This window comes from Spodoptera frugiperda, chromosome 26 (assembly GCF_023101765.2).
Source record: "Spodoptera frugiperda isolate SF20-4 chromosome 26, AGI-APGP_CSIRO_Sfru_2.0, whole genome shotgun sequence".
Lineage (NCBI taxonomy): Eukaryota > Metazoa > Arthropoda > Insecta > Lepidoptera > Noctuidae > Spodoptera > Spodoptera frugiperda.
In genome coordinates this window covers 7,042,294-7,060,328 of record NC_064237.1, presented here as the reverse complement: position 1 = coordinate 7,060,328, position 18,035 = coordinate 7,042,294, and the positions used below count along the sequence as shown (strand labels likewise).

The 18,035-nt window shown below is 36.7% G+C and overlaps 1 protein-coding gene across 1 annotated transcript in view; it reads left to right on the top strand.

Moving 5' to 3' along the window:
* LOC118264541 (pH-sensitive chloride channel 2) overlaps positions 1 to 17,205 on the top strand; it is a 30,187-nt gene extending 12,982 nt beyond the window's left edge. Inside the window, exons 2-8 of the mRNA XM_035577075.2 lie at positions 11,731 to 11,923; positions 12,039 to 12,351; positions 12,548 to 12,709; positions 12,796 to 12,951; positions 13,032 to 13,197; positions 13,310 to 13,511; positions 15,906 to 17,205. Of these exons, the coding sequence (XP_035432968.1) occupies positions 11,731 to 11,923; positions 12,039 to 12,351; positions 12,548 to 12,709; positions 12,796 to 12,951; positions 13,032 to 13,197; positions 13,310 to 13,511; positions 15,906 to 16,151 (1,438 nt within the window). The 3' untranslated portion in view covers positions 16,152 to 17,205. The remainder of the gene's footprint in view (positions 1 to 11,730; positions 11,924 to 12,038; positions 12,352 to 12,547; positions 12,710 to 12,795; positions 12,952 to 13,031; positions 13,198 to 13,309; positions 13,512 to 15,905) is intronic.
* Positions 17,206 to 18,035: the final 830 nt, after the last annotated feature.

Here is an 18,035-nt window from a genome sequence, read left to right as displayed (position 1 = left end):
ACTTAGTCATCGTTGTATTAACTTTGCGCTGAAGGTTTTTGAGGTCCGTTTTAGTCCAATTGATTATCCCAAACGAATAAGTGAGGACAGGGATGGCGAAAGTGTTAATAGCTTTTATTGTATTACGCGAATATAATTGTGTTTTTAAAATAGTATTTAATCTATGTTGGAACTGCTGTTTTAGCTTCTGTTTGATTTCTTTGTGGTGTATCGTAGTAGACTGTATGTAACCTAAGTATTTGTAGGTATCCTGCTCATCCATTGGTTCTATATGTTCGCCTGTAGTTAGTGTATATTGGTGTTGGTAGTTCTGTCCTGCTCTTACTGAGTTTATTTTGCATTTATCTATGCCGAATTCCATTTTAATATCATTTGTGAATGTCTCTGTCAGGTCTGCTAATTGTATAAGTTGATTTTCAGTTTTTGCAAATAGTTTAATGTCGTCCATGTACATTAAGTGGTTTAAAATAACATTCTGCTCGTCGGCTATGGAGTTTAGTGGGATTCCTAATGAGGTGGTATTTAATAATTTTGACAATGGGTTAAGAGCAAGACAGAACCACAGTGGGCTAAGTGCGTCTCCCTGGAAGATTCCTCTTTGTATTTTAATTGGGTTGGTGTTTATTGTTTCGGTCGGGGTAGTGAGTCTTAGTACTGTAGTCCACGAGGACATTACAGTTTTCAGGAAAGTGACTATAGATGGGTTTATTTTATACATGTCTAATACTTGAGCTAGCCAGGAGTGGGGAACTGAGTCATAAGCTTTCTTGTAATCTATATACATGGTAAATAAGTCGGATTTGGATTTCTGTACATTTTTTAAAACAACAGAATCTATTATTAATTGTTCCTTGCAGCCTTGACTAAACCTTCGACATCCTTTCTGTTGCTCAGCTAAGATCTTGTTTGCGTCAATGTGCGTGTATATCAGTTCAGATATACAGGATGTCATGATTTTGTACAAGGTCTGCAGGCACGTGATGGGTCTGTATTTTGCCGGGTTTGATAAATCATTATGGTCTTTAGGTATCATGAAAGTTGTGCCAGCCGTTAAGTAAGAAGGTGTTAATTCTGGGTTCTTAATAAATGTATTTATGAAATTGTAGAGATGACAATGGATTGCTGTGAATTTTTTATACCAGTAACTATGAATGTGGTCTGATCCGGGAGCTTTCCAATTGTGTAATTTGGACAGAACTTTGTGAAATGTGTCGACGGGTATATGTTCAAAAGACATGGGCTGTATGCCACTTGAAAAGTCTGACTGTAACCACTCTGCTTGGGAATTATGTTCAGTAGGCCTTTCCCATATTCCTGCCCAGAAGTTTTGTAGGGTCTCTGGATCAGGTATAGTGTGTTCATTGTTTCGTGGAGTGTTGTGTCGGTTATTATTTGTGGTTGCCTGTTTCATGTTGCGATAGAAGAGTTTTTCGTTTTGGTAAAATTGAGTATTTTGTTGTTTCCTTAAAGTACATGCGCTATATCTTTCTAGTCGTCCGTTCACGACAGATAGTTTTTGTTTCAGTGTGTCAAGGGTGTGTATGGGTTGTGTGTTTGGTTCTTCGTGGATAGTGTGAATTCTGTAGTGTGTTAAGATTTTGTTTACGTGTCTTTTCAGCTTTCTGCTCCTACTACCATTTATAAACTGTGTCAGTCTTCCTATCTTCTTTCGTAAATCTTTTACTTTTCGCTCGAGCCGCCTTTGCCATTTCGGCTTATAAGCTGATTTCGGCCTACGGAATGATTCTCGTGGTTCAAGTGTTATCCTTGCTCCGTTTAGTTTTGCAGCCGTCCATGCGGCACAATAGATAATAGTCTGGAATGTGTCAAAGTCTGTGTTACTATCAATGTTTTCTGGGAGAATAAATTTATTAAAGTAGTTAATTAATCTTGCAAGGTTTTTGGACGGTTTCTGTTTGGGGATATAGCTCCTATTAATGGGACTGGTATTTTTGTAATGTGTAAGTGCCTGTTGAAAGGTTTCATCGATAGATGAGTCTCGTTCTAGGTTTATTTCTGGGTTAGGTACCGTTTCTATAATGTTGATTTCAGTGTTATCCAATGTTTGTGTGTTAGGTTCATCAATAGAGTAAAACGTGTTGTGTGCTAATTGTGTATTGGGAATATTATTACTTATAGCTTGTGTGTCTGTGTATCTATTATCTTGTGAGTTAGGGTTTAGTAAAAGGAGTTCTTCAGCTACTTGTGCCTTTAATGAATTTAATTTATCGCTACTGATGTATTTATTATTAATGATTGCTCTTCTTTGATCTGCTACTCTCTGTTCGGTTAGGTGGACGAGTGATGGGAAATTACTGATGAAATCATCGTACATGCGTTTTCTGTACACTGTTTCATTTCTGCCCAAATCTGTAACTCTGTAATAAGACCGCATTATACCTTCGTTTTGTTCGTTTGTCCATCTCATTCGAGACTGTGTTTTGTTTTGCGTAATATGTGTTTCTGTAGTTCTAGGATGTAACTGTAACTGTGTGCGTGTTTGGTGTGTATGGTCTATAGTATTCTCTGTTTGTATATTATTGTGGTTTAGTTGTAGTTGATCTAACTCTCTTTTACTTCGTCGCGTATGGTATCTATTGTTTGTTGTGGTAAAAGTTTGTTATTTATAATAGCTCTGCGCTGATCTCCTACTCTTTGTCGGCTAACCTGCATGTCTGGGAATTTTTCTATGAATTTTAAGTGAAGTGGTTCGAGATAGGTCCGTTTATCTGTGTCTAATAAGGTTAAATGAAAATAAGTGCGTAGAATGAACATATTCATTTCGGGTGTCCATCGCCTACGCTTACTCGAGGCACTTGTAGCGGGTGCAAGCTCACTGTCAAAGTTGACATCTCGCACAACGCTATCAAGTGTAGTGGTGGTAGACAAGGTAGATTTACTCCTTGTCATGTATGAGGGGCGAGTTGAAGGGATGGAAGAAAATAATGAAATGGTATCATCGCCCGTGGAATCGGCTGTCGCTTCTTCGCTGTGAGCCCGCCTGGTCAACTCACAACGATCAGCTGTCACATGTTTTTTGGTGGGAGCCCGCTTGCTCAACTCCACACCGCCGATGGTTCGCAAACTGTGGCATCCAGCATCGGCTCCAGATGCGCCCCGGCGACCCCCGGGAAGCGACCGCAAATTATATCCTCTATTACTCATCTCCATGTTGGGTTACCCTGCCTTGTTAGCCGCGTAAGTTTTTACTCCTGTACAGTTGTACAGTACGCGTGTCCGCCCCCCACGTAAGCTAGGTGTTCAGCTTGGACGTAAGGTTGGATTTTAGGGGGCTTATTATTATTATTATTATGTATGTTCTTTACATAATCACGGGACCACAGGGTCCCGGACCTTTGGAAGGCGTACGAGGGGCCGAAGCCAACTCGCAGAGGCCCGTTGAACAATTTTAATCTAAATGTAATGGGACATCAGCCGGCGATTATCCCTGTATGCACTATGGAAGTACACCAAAGGACAATCCCCGGTTGATGCAGGACTATTGTGAGATATGGTAAAAGGAAATGATAGGGATATGGGTGTGGGTGGCTGTGAAATAGTTAACCGGTTAACTATGGGGACTATGGCCCCTGCCCCTGACCAATATTGAAAAATACGGATAAACAGGCAGGGGGTGACTCGCAAACTCAATAGTGGGCCCCCTGAAACGGCCGCTAGCATGTAGCGACAAGGGAAGCAACATCCGTTGAGCTGCTTGAGGAAGGGGAGGCATCCCACGGCTATCAGAGCAATCCCGGAAGTACGGTCAAGACCCCTACCAGCATCTTACTGGGATACGTCCTTCCCCCAAGTGGAGCTGAAGGCAACTCCACTCTTGCGAATCTCCACTCAAACCAGCCGATTAAGGCAAGAGTGAGGTAGGAGAGGCCACTCCGGATAGTCACGAGTACCAACCGGAGTTAAAAAGTAGGGCCTCTCCCGGGAGTCAGGTCCGTGGGGTCGCCACTGCCCAACAGCTCGCCACAAGCTGCCTTGCGGACTTATTATTATTATTATTACTTTATTATTACTTAAAAAGGTCTAGAAATTACGAAATGTCCGATAGTTCTTTATTTACACTAGAATAAGCACGACGCTCAATTTATTCTGCTCCGTCATGAGATGAATCATTTTAATTCTACTCAGTTTGACTAACTATTGGTTAAAATTAATTGAATTTTATTGAATGAAGCTACACTATATAACGTGGGATTGTGGACTAAACTTTTCCTCACTTTATCGCCATTGAGTTTGATTCATATTCAGTCGGAAAGTAAAATTTATCTTACCGCCTTACTCAGAGTCATTTAATGATTAATTAACCCAGTCCTAAGCTATTGTTTTCGATACGAAATTGTTAGTAAGAAATAGTTTAAGTAATCATTAAATGTCTATGTGTACGGCAGTAAGTACTGTAAAATAAAACATTTAATTTAGAGTTATTTTATGATATTTGAGATAGTGGAATCATAGATCACAATCCTCAGAGTTAAACGTAGCCTACCTAAAGAACAGCTGATCCGCATGAATGCAACTACAGTCTTGTACTTACGTCTAACTTCTAACACTGGCTAGTCTTTCTAGATTTAGTAAGTCCATGAATTAGTGGGATAGGTGCAATGTCAAACAACGTATTATGCAAAGTATGTGTGCCCATATATCGGACTATTACCGGTGATTATATGCCATTATGTCGCCTAACCTTACTTGCACAACCCTTGTATGCGTAAGGACCATAATGATACTCGACCTTTTATTATGTTCATACGAGTAGTTTTAATAATAGGTGTTAGTCCCGACACCTACGCCTCTTAATGCAGTCATATTGTTTCAGTATTACGTAGGTACATAACTGCTCTATGTAATATACATGGCCGAATAGACAATTAGTGCGTAATGACGTTAAATCTATAAAAGTAAGAATTTTTTTCATGATCAAGCGCCAATTATTCAAAGACGTCCTCTTTAAGTACATTTTTAACAATAATTATTAATTCATGTCTTTGCTATTTAATAAGCAGGTATCGGCGTTAGTCTCGCTTAAACTCGAAAACGGCTGGACCGATTTTGGTTTTGAATCATTTCTGAATGTCTAGGAAAGGATTAAAAGGTGATAAAAAATGTTTGAAGTGGTACGAAGTTTGCCGGGTCAACTAGTAAGTCATAAATAGGATTAACAATATTTTGCTAACAAAACTGAATTCATTTATGTCCTCGGCGTAATAAATAATATGCTTAGTGCAGGTCCTTTGTTAATCAGACTCTAAGTTGGAGTTAAGTAACTGATCTAACGTAAACGAAGTTACATCAACTATGCTAATAATGATTTACTACAAATAGGTATTCATTTTGCTAGAAATTTCCGGTCAGTTGACAGGAAACTCATTCAGGAGTAAATTATTTCCATTATCTTCTCAATCTAGTTACAATGTGATTTACAATTGTTTCCAATTCCAACATGATGAGAGATCAGACATTTATCACGATGTAACTATTTCTTTGTCTTTCGTTATACTTATAAATCACTAGCGACCCGCCCCAGCTTCGCATAGGTGCAATGGTGATATATTATGCATGTATTATACATTTTATATGTTCCTTCCTCTTGAATCACTCTATTAAAAAAAACCGCTTCAAAATCCGTTGCGTGGTTTTAAAGATTTAAGCATACAAAGGCAGATAGGGACAGAGAAAGCGACTTTGTTTTATTTTATACTATGTAGTGATAAATTAATGAATTAGTTTGCATGAAAATGTTATTATTACCTTTTCTCATTTAGGTACGATAACTTTTACACATGACATATGTGACGGGAACTGATTCACCTAGGTAGGTATGTACATTTGGGATTCAGTATGTATGGGAGTACATATCAAATGTTTTAGGGAAAATGTAATATTGTACGTCAAATACCAAAAAATATAAATGCTTTTTACCTACTTGACTGAGTAGGTAAATACGTTTATGAGCAACTTAAAAACCTTTGGCATCCGTTATCCTTAACGGGAACATTTTACTTACGCAAGGAAAAATACTAGTAGGTAAAGTAAGTGTTTTGGGTAATTTGCGAAATGCGTATTTACTCACAGTGATTCATTAAAAGAAAATTTAATACCTATGAAAAGACAATAATCTCCTTAGGTATATTCACTTAAAAAGCTCGTAGCATTTCAATTATTATTTTATATATTATACTAAGCTAATCTAGTATTGATTGTTATTTGTTCTTCATCCCTAATAGTTTTTTCTAAATTCTTTAGTATCTCTGTGTCCGCATTCTAATCTAATATGTATTTATTGTAACATTAACTTATTATAAACTATTTAACATCTATTCAGTTTTTCGTATGTTACGTGATTACATACGAAAAGATGACTAATTGGTTTCTTTTGTTCACATGGCTCCTTGCAATAAAAATGTCGGTTATGCCAATGTTTTCTTCTTTATGTGAATATGCACGTATTAGGAAGACTAATGTGGTTATCCGTCTGTATGATTCAATATACGACGTTATCAATGCTATGTCGAAATGCTGTAGGCAACTAGTTTTATGAATAGTGACGCGCTCGTCGTCAGTCACATGACTTAGATAAATTCAAGGTAGACTGACCATCGCCAATTAAAACATTAACCAAAAACACATAATTCTTTTACCCGATTGTAATTACCATAGTTATTAACATTGAATGCTAATCGAATAAATGTATAGCTTTCCGTTCCTTTTTTTATTGTAACGTTTGAATACACACACAACTCCGTTAAACTACTAGACATTTATTGCAAACTAGGTCGCCTCATATTGCATCATTAGTTTAAAAAAGAAAACTATGATTTACACTAGATTTCGTGATTTTGTCTCACGACTGTTGGTACGTCGAGTGAATAGTAATGAGGAGAGGAAGCTGCAGTATCATTTATAATTATTAACATCTGTTAGTTGACAATGAGCGTGGCGAAGTGTCGGCTATTCTGATGCAGATGGATGCGCGTGCTCCGTCACCGCCACCGGCGCCTCACTAGCTCGACCTTACCGTCACACCACGGACCCTCGCGTTGCATTGTTATGGACTACATGAAATGTAGATAAATGAATGCGAAACTATTTCCGAATCGAATTACCTCAATAGTCTCTGACCTTACGGTTGAGGTAAATGTGCTGTACCGATCATCTTATTGACAGCCAGCCAGTCTTGCAATACGTATAGTCACTATAGTCTATTCAATTTTACAATTTAACACAATACGAATGTTAGGAAAGATGATCAAATTACAATTAAGCTGTTTTACTCTAGCATTTTAGGTAATTAGGAATCATACTTAGCAAGTAGGTACAATTTTTTAACTTGTTTACAAATATCAATTTTACATGCAAAACACATGCATATAGGTAAGTCTATAATTTTACCTGTACCTTGGATGCCAGTGGTAAAAAGTAAAGAGGAAACTGAGAATTGATTCTTGTTGTGAAATCAAGACGTTTTGTATCGATCGAATTTGACGTCAAAGGTTTGCGTTAAGAAATAAAATCCTTGTAATTAAATTAAAAAAATAATAATCATTAGTATAACTACGTCCGTCATGAAGCCATGAATCATGAAGTCCTAAGTCATGATGTTTTAATTGTCATGTAAACCGCGACACCTAACGCCCGAATACTGAAATGCTACTCAAATTTAAGTTGCACTTAAATATCGTGTTGGCTCTGTCATTTTATAAAGAACTTATAAGGACAGAACTAGTTTTGAGAGCGTCTTAAAATTGAGTAGCGTTTGAGTATTCGGACATAAGTCTAGCAACATATACTTAGCAGTAGGTACTATATCGTAATGAGCCGCTAATTGTGTTAATACGAGTGTTAATAAATAATAAGCTTTTTCGTGACTAATAAAGCGTGACTCCCGTTTAATTTGTTGTACATTATTTGCGAACACTATTATCGATAATTATTAGCATTCAAACAGGAAATAATGACACACGCATCGCGAGTCGCGACTACAACATTTTTATTTGCGTGTGATTTTGCTAGGACTCGTGTAAGATTTGTAAATTGTAGCTTAACTACAATAGATAACCGAGGTGTTAGAATTATTTTTCGTGAAAATTATCTACTCATGCCTACTATAACTTACGTAGGTATTGGATAAATACTTATTTAATTTCAGTAAGTTAGTGTAACGAAGTTATAATATCACTTATACGTTACGGCCAGCGCTTGAACACATGAGTAGAAAATTGTTCTACTCATGTGGCCTGAAAGAGTACCAAACAATCTTACGGACACCCTTACAGCATTTATCATTTGTTGCATTTTTTACATATAATGAATTTTGATATGTAATTAATTATCATAAATGTGGATATGTAATTAATTATCCTGCTTAATAACCTACAATCTACGTAAATCTTCAGCACTATGTTCATCGATACGCAAGTACCTACTTAGATATTTTCGTCTACCGTAACTTCAGATAGCATCTTATTTCACCAAAAAAGGCTGCACAGCACAGTTATTACAGCTGAAACTGGTGATAATTAACGACACGTGTGACGGACGAATAGTTCTGGGCACTAGATAGATATAATTTATATGCCTTCATACAATTTTATGGAGTTTTCGAGGTCGTCAACCGCGATAACAACGTCAATTTGTCTTTGGAACAGCGAAGATAGATTGATACTAATTCATTTTAGGCAAAGGTCGCTGTGAAATGTTTACGCATAAGAACAATATTATCATTTAATCACTGTTATATTAGGTACTTATTATACTACTTAAATTCAATTCAATTTGAACACGAATAGCATTGTCCACATTGAATAAATCAATCGTCATATTAGGAGTATTGAATAAGCGTCATCGCTGAAGACATTTTCCTAAACTATGTTGCAACTTAAATGGTATGTTAATGCCTAAAACAGTAGTAGAATAACATAGACATCTTAAGAGTGAGAATTTAATTTATAAGTATTTTAAATCTAGCACCAAATATGTTTCAGTCATATCCGTTTGAGCAGACTATAGCGTATAATAATAGTACTTTAGTAAAACATAACTAACAGTCGTTTATAAAAGGCTTTCTCAGAAATCAGTTGTCACATTAGATGCACACTTAACATTTCATTTACATTGTCTAACACTGCGATTGTACACAGTAGTCTCTGATAAAACCCTAATTATCTTTGTATATCACTTTGTTGTTATTCGTGATAGTTTTGTTTGTTTAATGTCTCACAATTTATTAGATACCTAATGCGTATGCAAATAAGAATGCACTTCCATTGAAATGATGCTACGTCATTGCGGTAACAACTGTAAAGTACTTTTACGCACGTGAAACAAACAAATGAAGTGGGACTTTAAAGAAATACTACAATTTTCATACAGTTCTAGTGACGCAAGTTATCTGTATTTCAGTTTGTTGACATTGTAATTAACTTTTAAATTGCTCTAAGCATAACAAAAAAATCTTAGAAATATCTTCTTTTTAATAAAAGATGAATAATTGTAGGTCCATAATTACCGACATTTCAGCTAATGAGTGAACATTTAAATAAATTCTAGTAGCGCAAACGACTCATAAAATGTAACTAGCTGCAGTAAGTGATATGTCACTGCTATTTAAAATACATAAGTAATTCAACTAATTCTTACAACTTCATGGTTGGCAAATGAATGATGTCACCTCACATTTAGTGTTTATCATCGGTCTAGAATAATAATAAATGCCGTTTCCACTAACTGAAAGTTTGCATTACCGTATCTACATTGCTGTTAGCTTTTAGAGCAAACTGAAGTGTAAATTAAAGCTTTTTATCCGGTTACCCCGAACTCGACTACTGTTATCTTTTATCAGAACAAAATTTATATTAGTTGCGTAGATTCTTAGATAGTGTGTGCTCAGATTAACATAATATAAGAGCCGCTGAACAAATTTGTTTAACGTTAGGTACACTGCAAGAGAGGTACGCTGAATAAACAATAGGAAGCAAGAAGTAAAGAGCAAGCCAAATAGTTTAAGGTTATTCCTTGAACGGAAGTAGTGATCAGTAATTTGGCCCACATTTACGTATTTATTAATTACCGGGATCAGGGTTAAGTCAACTGAAACAGACTACATTACATAGCCATGTTAGTAATGAAGCGTTTCGAGTCTGCATAAGAATGTAAAACATATTTAATGTACACGTAGCATGTGGCTTAGCCGTAATCTAAGAGTAAATCTTGTTGATATCTCTCAGAATTGGTTCATAATGTTATCAGGCACCACAAATATTAGCACTGTTGTCGTTACCAGCTCCCACTCCGACCTTGCCGCACCATGAATCCATATATTAAACTGATACTACAACGTCTTTCAGTAAACAATTATGTATTGTTATTGAAAAGAGAGTTTGTACAACGCGCAATCACTGTCACAACGCGTAGACGTGATCGAGCATAGATAAAATTAATAATGAACTACATAACGGCGGTAAGGCTACGTTAGTAGGTAGATGTCAGTATGTCAGGTGCATTGTTTCCTCAAAAATAAAGGCACACGTTCAGACACCTAGGTAAACGTTTTACAGTCATCCGACGTGTCGTTGTTTCTTCGTATCAATTGTAAAGGTCATAAATGTTAGACCAAGCGAATGTTTTGCACGTTCTTCAACCGTAATTAGATCATTAGTTGTATTTCTAGACAGAAACCATTTTTACCGATCAATTCGGCTAAAATTAGAACGGTTCGTTAAGATATTTGTCAAATGCACCGCATGGCAAATTAAACACAGTAGCATCATATATCAATAGATAACGTTTTAAAATAACACAAGACATTCTTTTGTTAACATGACAGACGAGCTGTGAATTTCGCCGAGATCAGTAGCCGAATTTTAACAATGACAATCTATTATGGCCTTCATTATGAAGTAATGCTTCCTCATTGTTCACTTGTATAGGATGATTATGTTGTCTACTTCTTTAACTGAAGCATTTATTATGGTGGGATTTTGACATCACAATTTTTTCGTTTATTCATAATTTCATATTCATTACCAAAGCAGCCTATCGTCAGTGATGCTATGATAAAGTGTAGAAGTTAGGAATTTCATGCACAATTACTTTTATTATAGTTTTGCTCCACATATCCTCTTTCTAAGTCACTAAAAGGATCAACTATTTTGCAGACGGCCTCGTTATGCTCCATTGATTAAACACAGAATTCCGGTTCACATGTCTAACTGATAAACATAAATGCAACACGTTGTCACACAGAATTATAATAACTCGCTAATTTGGTTAGAAGGAAGCTGTAAGGTAGTTACCAAAACTGCTACATCAATAACAGATAACGATTGCATTCATATACTACAACTTAGAAGATTAATGTCAGTGGCAGTTTGTTTTAATGATTGCTATTGCTATCCTATTCTCACGGGTCAGTCGCCTAGACGATTAGATATTAAATATGAATGAGGTGTCGCGCATTAGCACTAAATAGACTCTTACCTCTAACCTTATCACCACTTAAGTATTTATTAATAGACCAGGAATCAGGATAAGGAAAACAATTCACTGGCTAAAAATCAATGTTACAATTTTTGCCTATTGCCCTCGAATAAGGTCGCTAATAGCGTGCCTGATTTAACAGTCTGCATGTGGTCGTGTGGCTACGTGATAAGAAGACCAATGATCTATTGTTGTCAAACATTCATACTTATCAATTGATTGTTGTTGTTTTTACAGGCAAAACGTTGCGGCTGATTGCCCGAGCCTCACCGATGGCGACAACTACACACAATCAGAGTTCCTATCCCGGCTGGCCCACCAATGCCGCTATGATCGGCTGCTGCTGCCTACCTACACCACTGGTGACGTAGTGTATGTGCATGCGAGCGCCTACGTCTACTTCATACAACCCGCTGAGGCTCATGACTTGGTGAGATATTTCTCTATTTACTCTTAACTTCATAAGGACATTTTTATGCAGAGATACTTATAGTTAGTGCAAGACGTACTTACGTTTGTAACGAACCAAAATATTTTCATTCCAGAACTTCAAACTTCATTTTCTGCTTCAACTACGATGGACTGATCCTCGGCTAGCGTATAAATTATTCTCACCGGAGAGGTTAAAGATTATCGGTGAAAGTGATTTAAGAGAAAGAGTATGGGTTCCTCATCTGTACATGTCCAATGAACAGTCCTCAAGCTTGATGGGAACGGACAGCAAAGACGTGCTGATATCAATATCACCCACCGGCGAGGTGCTGTTCAGCAGACGAATGCAAGCTGTACTCTACTGTTGGATGAATCTACAAAAGTTTCCATTCGATGATCAAACCTGCTCAATGAATTTGGAGAGCTGTAAGGATTCCACACATACTACATAATCCCTTAGTAAATTTGCTGTTTATAAACAAACGCATTTACGTAAAACTGTTGTTTTACAATGCTTATTATCTTTCTTTTAACGTCATAGTAGGTATATGAATCACAAAAATATGTTAAACTCCTCAACTACCCGTGCACAATAACCATTTTCCTTATTCTATAATTTTAGGGAAGTACAACGCCTCCATTTTAAGGCTAATGTGGGAAAAAGACAGCCCGGTCCGGTTGTCGTCGGAGCTACATTTAACGGAATATTCTCTGCTGGATTTTTGGACGAATGAGTCAGTTGTCCGTGGGGATATTGTCAACATGCGTCTCGGCGAAGGAAGATGTAATTTACTTTTTTTATTACGTCATTACAATAATGTTACTCACTCAAGTAGCAATAAAATAATGTCTGTTTATATCGTTTTACAGCCGGAAACTATAGTGCCTTAAAATTCACGTTCAAACTGGGTCGTGAAGTGGGTTACTATTTGATGGATTACTTTATCCCTTCAATGATGATTGTCGCTATGTCGTGGGTCACGTTTTGGCTGCAGGCAGACGCATCGGCACCTAGAATAACACTAGGTACGTACTATTACTCTACAGGATAAAGATCTGCGATATGTCTTGAGTTCAGAGTTTATATATTTTGTTTGTCGTTCTAGGTACAAGCACGATGTTATCGTTCATCACATTGGCGTCCTCTCAGGCGAAGACATTACCGAAGGTGTCATATATCAAAGCTAGTGAGATCTGGTTCCTGGGCTGCATTGGCTTTATCTTCTCTGCATTAGTTGAATTTGCTTTCGTCAACACCATTTGGCGTAGAAAGTACGTATTTCTTTATTTAAGAACCAATTAGACTGCTATTACTTTATGAATAATGTAATTATCTTAAAATTACAGCGACGACTTACCGAAACATTCTGTTTCTCTTTTATAGGAAAGCGGTTAGTTTGAAGAAGGTGAACAGTAAATACATATTGAAGAGCACGCTGACGCCGCGGCTGGCTCGCAAGGAGCTGCAGAAAGAGTTGCAGGAGTCGTCGCCGCAGCTCAGCAAGTCACGGTCATGTTCCTCACTCAACCAAGAAACCAGCACCGACCCTGCCGGACCTGGATACAACAACTACTTGACCGTACACGTAAGTTACTATTCATATAATGTATACCTATAGTAAGTGTAAGTGTGGGAGAGCTATGCTTCGGTCACGAATGGGCCGGCTCGATCGGAGCGATACCACCGCCTTACAGAAAACCGACGTGAAACCACGCTTGCGTTGTGTTTCCTTGTGTGAGTGAGGTTACCGGAGGCCCAATTACCCTCCCTAATCTTCCCAATCCCCGATTTCCCAACAGCCCTTAAATTCCTAACCCCTAAAAGGCGGCGATTGCCAGGTGATCCGTCTGCTCGTTTACCGGCTTATTCCATAAAAAATGTTTTTCATTGACATCGACATCTTCATGACTTTAACCTAAGTTACATGATCTATCGCTGTTTTTTTTTGTAAGACCACGAGTTGAAATACTCCATAAATTATGATTAATCCTTATTTTCGTCAGCTAGAAATATGATAGCCATATTCTATATTATTAATGTCTGTCTCAGTAGCACACAATGTTGTGAGGAGACAGCATAAATTATATTTAATTGTTATCATTTAACAAATAAGACAAGTAACAATATAAGTACTGAATATCTGGGGGCACGGCAGTGCCCCCGCCAAGTCGAGCAAAAAAAAAGCGGCACGGCCGTACCATCCTTTTCTCGAAGCAATTCGGGCCTTTTTCGACCCCCTATAATTCGGTTGTGGATAAAGCAAGAAACCTGAATCTTCAGTAACTAATCCGGCATTGTATAAACACGGAATATTTGAAATTTCAGTCAATTTGAACCAGTAGTTTAAGAATGACAACTTGTTAAAGTTTCTAAATTTTGTCACTCACTGACTCACCGATCATCAAAAGTCCAAGGCACTTCTAGCAGACTTAGAAGCTTCATATTTGGAATACATATAGAGTTTAGTGTCTTAATCATGGGAAAACTTAAATATTTTGTAATTTCGGTCCAGTTTTCCAAATACACCAACTGCATCAATAACTTTGTAATCCCATATAAATATATGGGATTACAAAGTTATTTATGCAGTTGGTGGTTGGTGGTGGTTATAAATTTAATAGGTGTAGATAGGTACCTACCATATGAGGCAAGGGAGGGGGTATAGGGTGGGTAAGGGTGTGTTTAGCCCATGAAACTGAACAACATTATTACTTGTAAAATGGTCGACGTAATGAAAAACACATGATTGGACATGTCTTGAAGTACGAAAATCTAATAAAACAATATATTATAATTTAAATCTGTTATATATAAATTGTTAGCGCGACTAGCCTCCTTACAGACAGACTGGCCTCTATTTTACTCTATGACTGACAAGCAAAATATACGCCAAAATGACAGAACAATGAAATGTGAATGCCTTCGAGCGAGCGGCAGCCGTATGCGAGCGCCCTCATGCTGTTCGGATGTGCCTCGAAACCTAACCTATTACAGGAAGTAGATGGTATCAAAAAGAAAGGCTCTACAAAAAGAAGTGAGATCCCATCAAAAACATCCTGTAAAAAACCCAAGTCTCGCAGCTCAGTCTTTCTACCGTCAAAAGTTGTGAGATCCATGTAATACCAAGTCGGTTAATCTATTTAGTGTCTACTTGAAGGACCTTCTGTCTTAAGTTATTACATAAGTTATTATCATGCCAATATTAAAAATATTTAACGTTTTAAACAAATAGATCGACTTGGACATCGCTTGATTTGATTATTAGTATGTATCACACTACACAGCACGACGGGCCAGCGACCAACAGGAACGAGAGTTTCAATCGCGTGAGGCGCGAGAGACTAAAGAATCTAATATAATATTGTAATATTCATTTTGTTTTCATGCGATGTCCAAGTCGATCTATTTGTTTAAAACGTTAAATATTTTTAATATTGGCATGATAATAACTTATGTAATAACTTAAGACAGAAGGTTCTTCAAGTAGACACTAAATAGATTAACCGACTTGGTATTACATGGATCTCACAACTTTTGACGGTAGAAAGACTGAGCTGCGAGACTTGGGTTTTTTACAGGATGTTTTTGATGGGATTAGTATAACACGTGCAATTTATGACTCAATCAGTCTGACTGTAAGGTTCATATTGAATTAAAACAATTAAAAATAATACTATGACTAAAATTGTCTAGATAGCAAATAGCAATACGGAATTTGCACATTTTTATCATTTTACACTACCACACCTGTGCAGTTTCGTTGTGAAACAATACATTTTCTATCTTCATTAATAGACTAGTTATTACGGCAACTTTGGTCGTTGTCATCGCTACTTCATTCTATCATGGGTTGCAGTTGCAATATTAGAGCAAAATAGACATTATTGCAATATTCTAATGTTCTTTATTACTTGTTACAATTCTTTTGATCCTTGTAGTTAGCAATAAGTATCATTATGGTTTTCTTCTACATTTTCAGAGCTTCCCATCTGCAATGAACCTGCCGACCATCACGACGCAGAGCTTCGACGACCTAATTGGGCAGGGAGGCAAGCAACAGAGAGGCAACGGCAGCGAAGGCTCGGACGAGCCTCCCAAGCACAACTGGACCACCATGACGCCCCAGGAGATCGCCACATGGATCGACAAACGCTCCCGAATCATGTTCCCACTCTTATTCATCGTCTTCAATATTTTGTACTGGACTTTTGTTTACTGCCTATAACAGCTTAAACATGTCCCGTTTCCATGTATAGTTAGTTTCGGACGACCATTTTAAAAGCAACAAGCGGTCGTACCAAATGAAACAGAATATGTTTAGAGCTTTATAATAAACATTAAGTAGTTTTACAAAACTTTAGTGGCCATAATATTATGTATTTGACGATCAAATTAAGAGTAGTTCTTCTTCGTTATTTGCCAATCCGCGGAACTTGCCTTAATGTTCTAGGTACGCGAGGTTGTATCGAATCGAGTCATAAAATAAAATAACTTTTTTACTATCCTTTTGTAACACGCGAATGTGATATCTTCATGGTGTTAGTTAAACGAACATACCGCAAAGAAGTATAATATAAACAATAAATTTAATTATTTATGTAATTTATCTATCTAGATGACTAGTTAAAATTCGTGGCCCCATTCCGTCGTGTAGTGGTAATTAGTGGGTCATCCCCTTTTGTAACTATATTGAGTGTGTGATAACAGTATTGTGTTAGTTGGTCATTCAAAACATGGGACCAATTAGAGATTTAATAAGTAGGTACTTAAGATAATTTTGATGTGCTATATGAATGTCACAAAACGTATATTATTCGATCGCATTTATTTGTAAATCATATTTCAAATGAGATTAGTCGATTATAGTCAAACCATACGTTACATATAATATTAAATTAGCTAAGTTGCAATGTAATGTTTAATCTTGTACGTTTTTATTTAAGGTTTCATCACCACGATTACACTGTAATCATAGTTACCTACTATTGTTACCTATAGTATACTAGTTAAAGATTGGAACCTATATAAGTGTCTACTTACCTATAAGTAGTAAATTAGGACTAGGCACCTACTATATAAATTAAATTATTTGTAACTTATTGTTATTTAAAGGTCGAGTTGTTATTTACTAAGTTTGAATTGTTAGAAAAATCACGATGTATATAAAACATTGAATAGTGCCTTCAAGAGATTATTTTAGGTAGTGTTATAAGAAACTTGTCTGTGTATTAGATAAGTAATGTTTGTAATCTCAATGATATAAACTCGAATCACCATTATCGTGTTTATTGCTTAGTTGCATTATGTATAATGCTTATTTTCCCTGACAAGGTAAACGCGGATGGCTGTTTACTTATTATTCATCCGCCGTGCCGTCTGTTGCTATTCTCAGGACATCACCCTAGACAAGATGTTCACACACGTGGATATATTTTCCTGTATAACTATCCAAGATTATCTAGTACATACTTTTGATGACGTATGCAGATACTAGATACTTGTCAGAATGTGTACTTACATCTATCTATCTATCTATATATATAAAAATCAATTGCTGTTCCTTTGTCTCGCTAAAACTCGAGAACGGCTGAACGGATTTATCTTATCTTGGTCTTGAATTATTCGTGGAGGTCTAGGGAAGGTTTAAAAGGTGAGAAAATATCAAATAATTGACGGAAAAGCCCTAAAAACAGCCCTTTTCTTTATCCCATACAAACGTTTTCTAACTAATACGTAGAGTCAATTTGAGCTTTATTGCTATTGGATAAAGTTCATTGTTGGATAAATGCTATTGGATACTAAAAAACAAATGCTATTGAATAAGTGTGCGTTGGAGACTTGGAGCACAGAATCCCTACTAATATTATAAATGCGAAAGTAACTCTGTCTGTCTGTAATTACGCTTCCAAGCCTAAACCAGTGAACCGATTTTGATGGAATTTAGAACTGAGATAGAATAGACCTTGATACTTTTTATTGCAAAAAATAGCGGAGAATGGGTAAAAATAAGGGATAAATGGTCATAATATGGAAATTCGTCATTTTAAAGGCTGTAACAGTAAAACTTTGTATTTAGATACTTAATGAGGAACGAAAGAACATAGTCTAC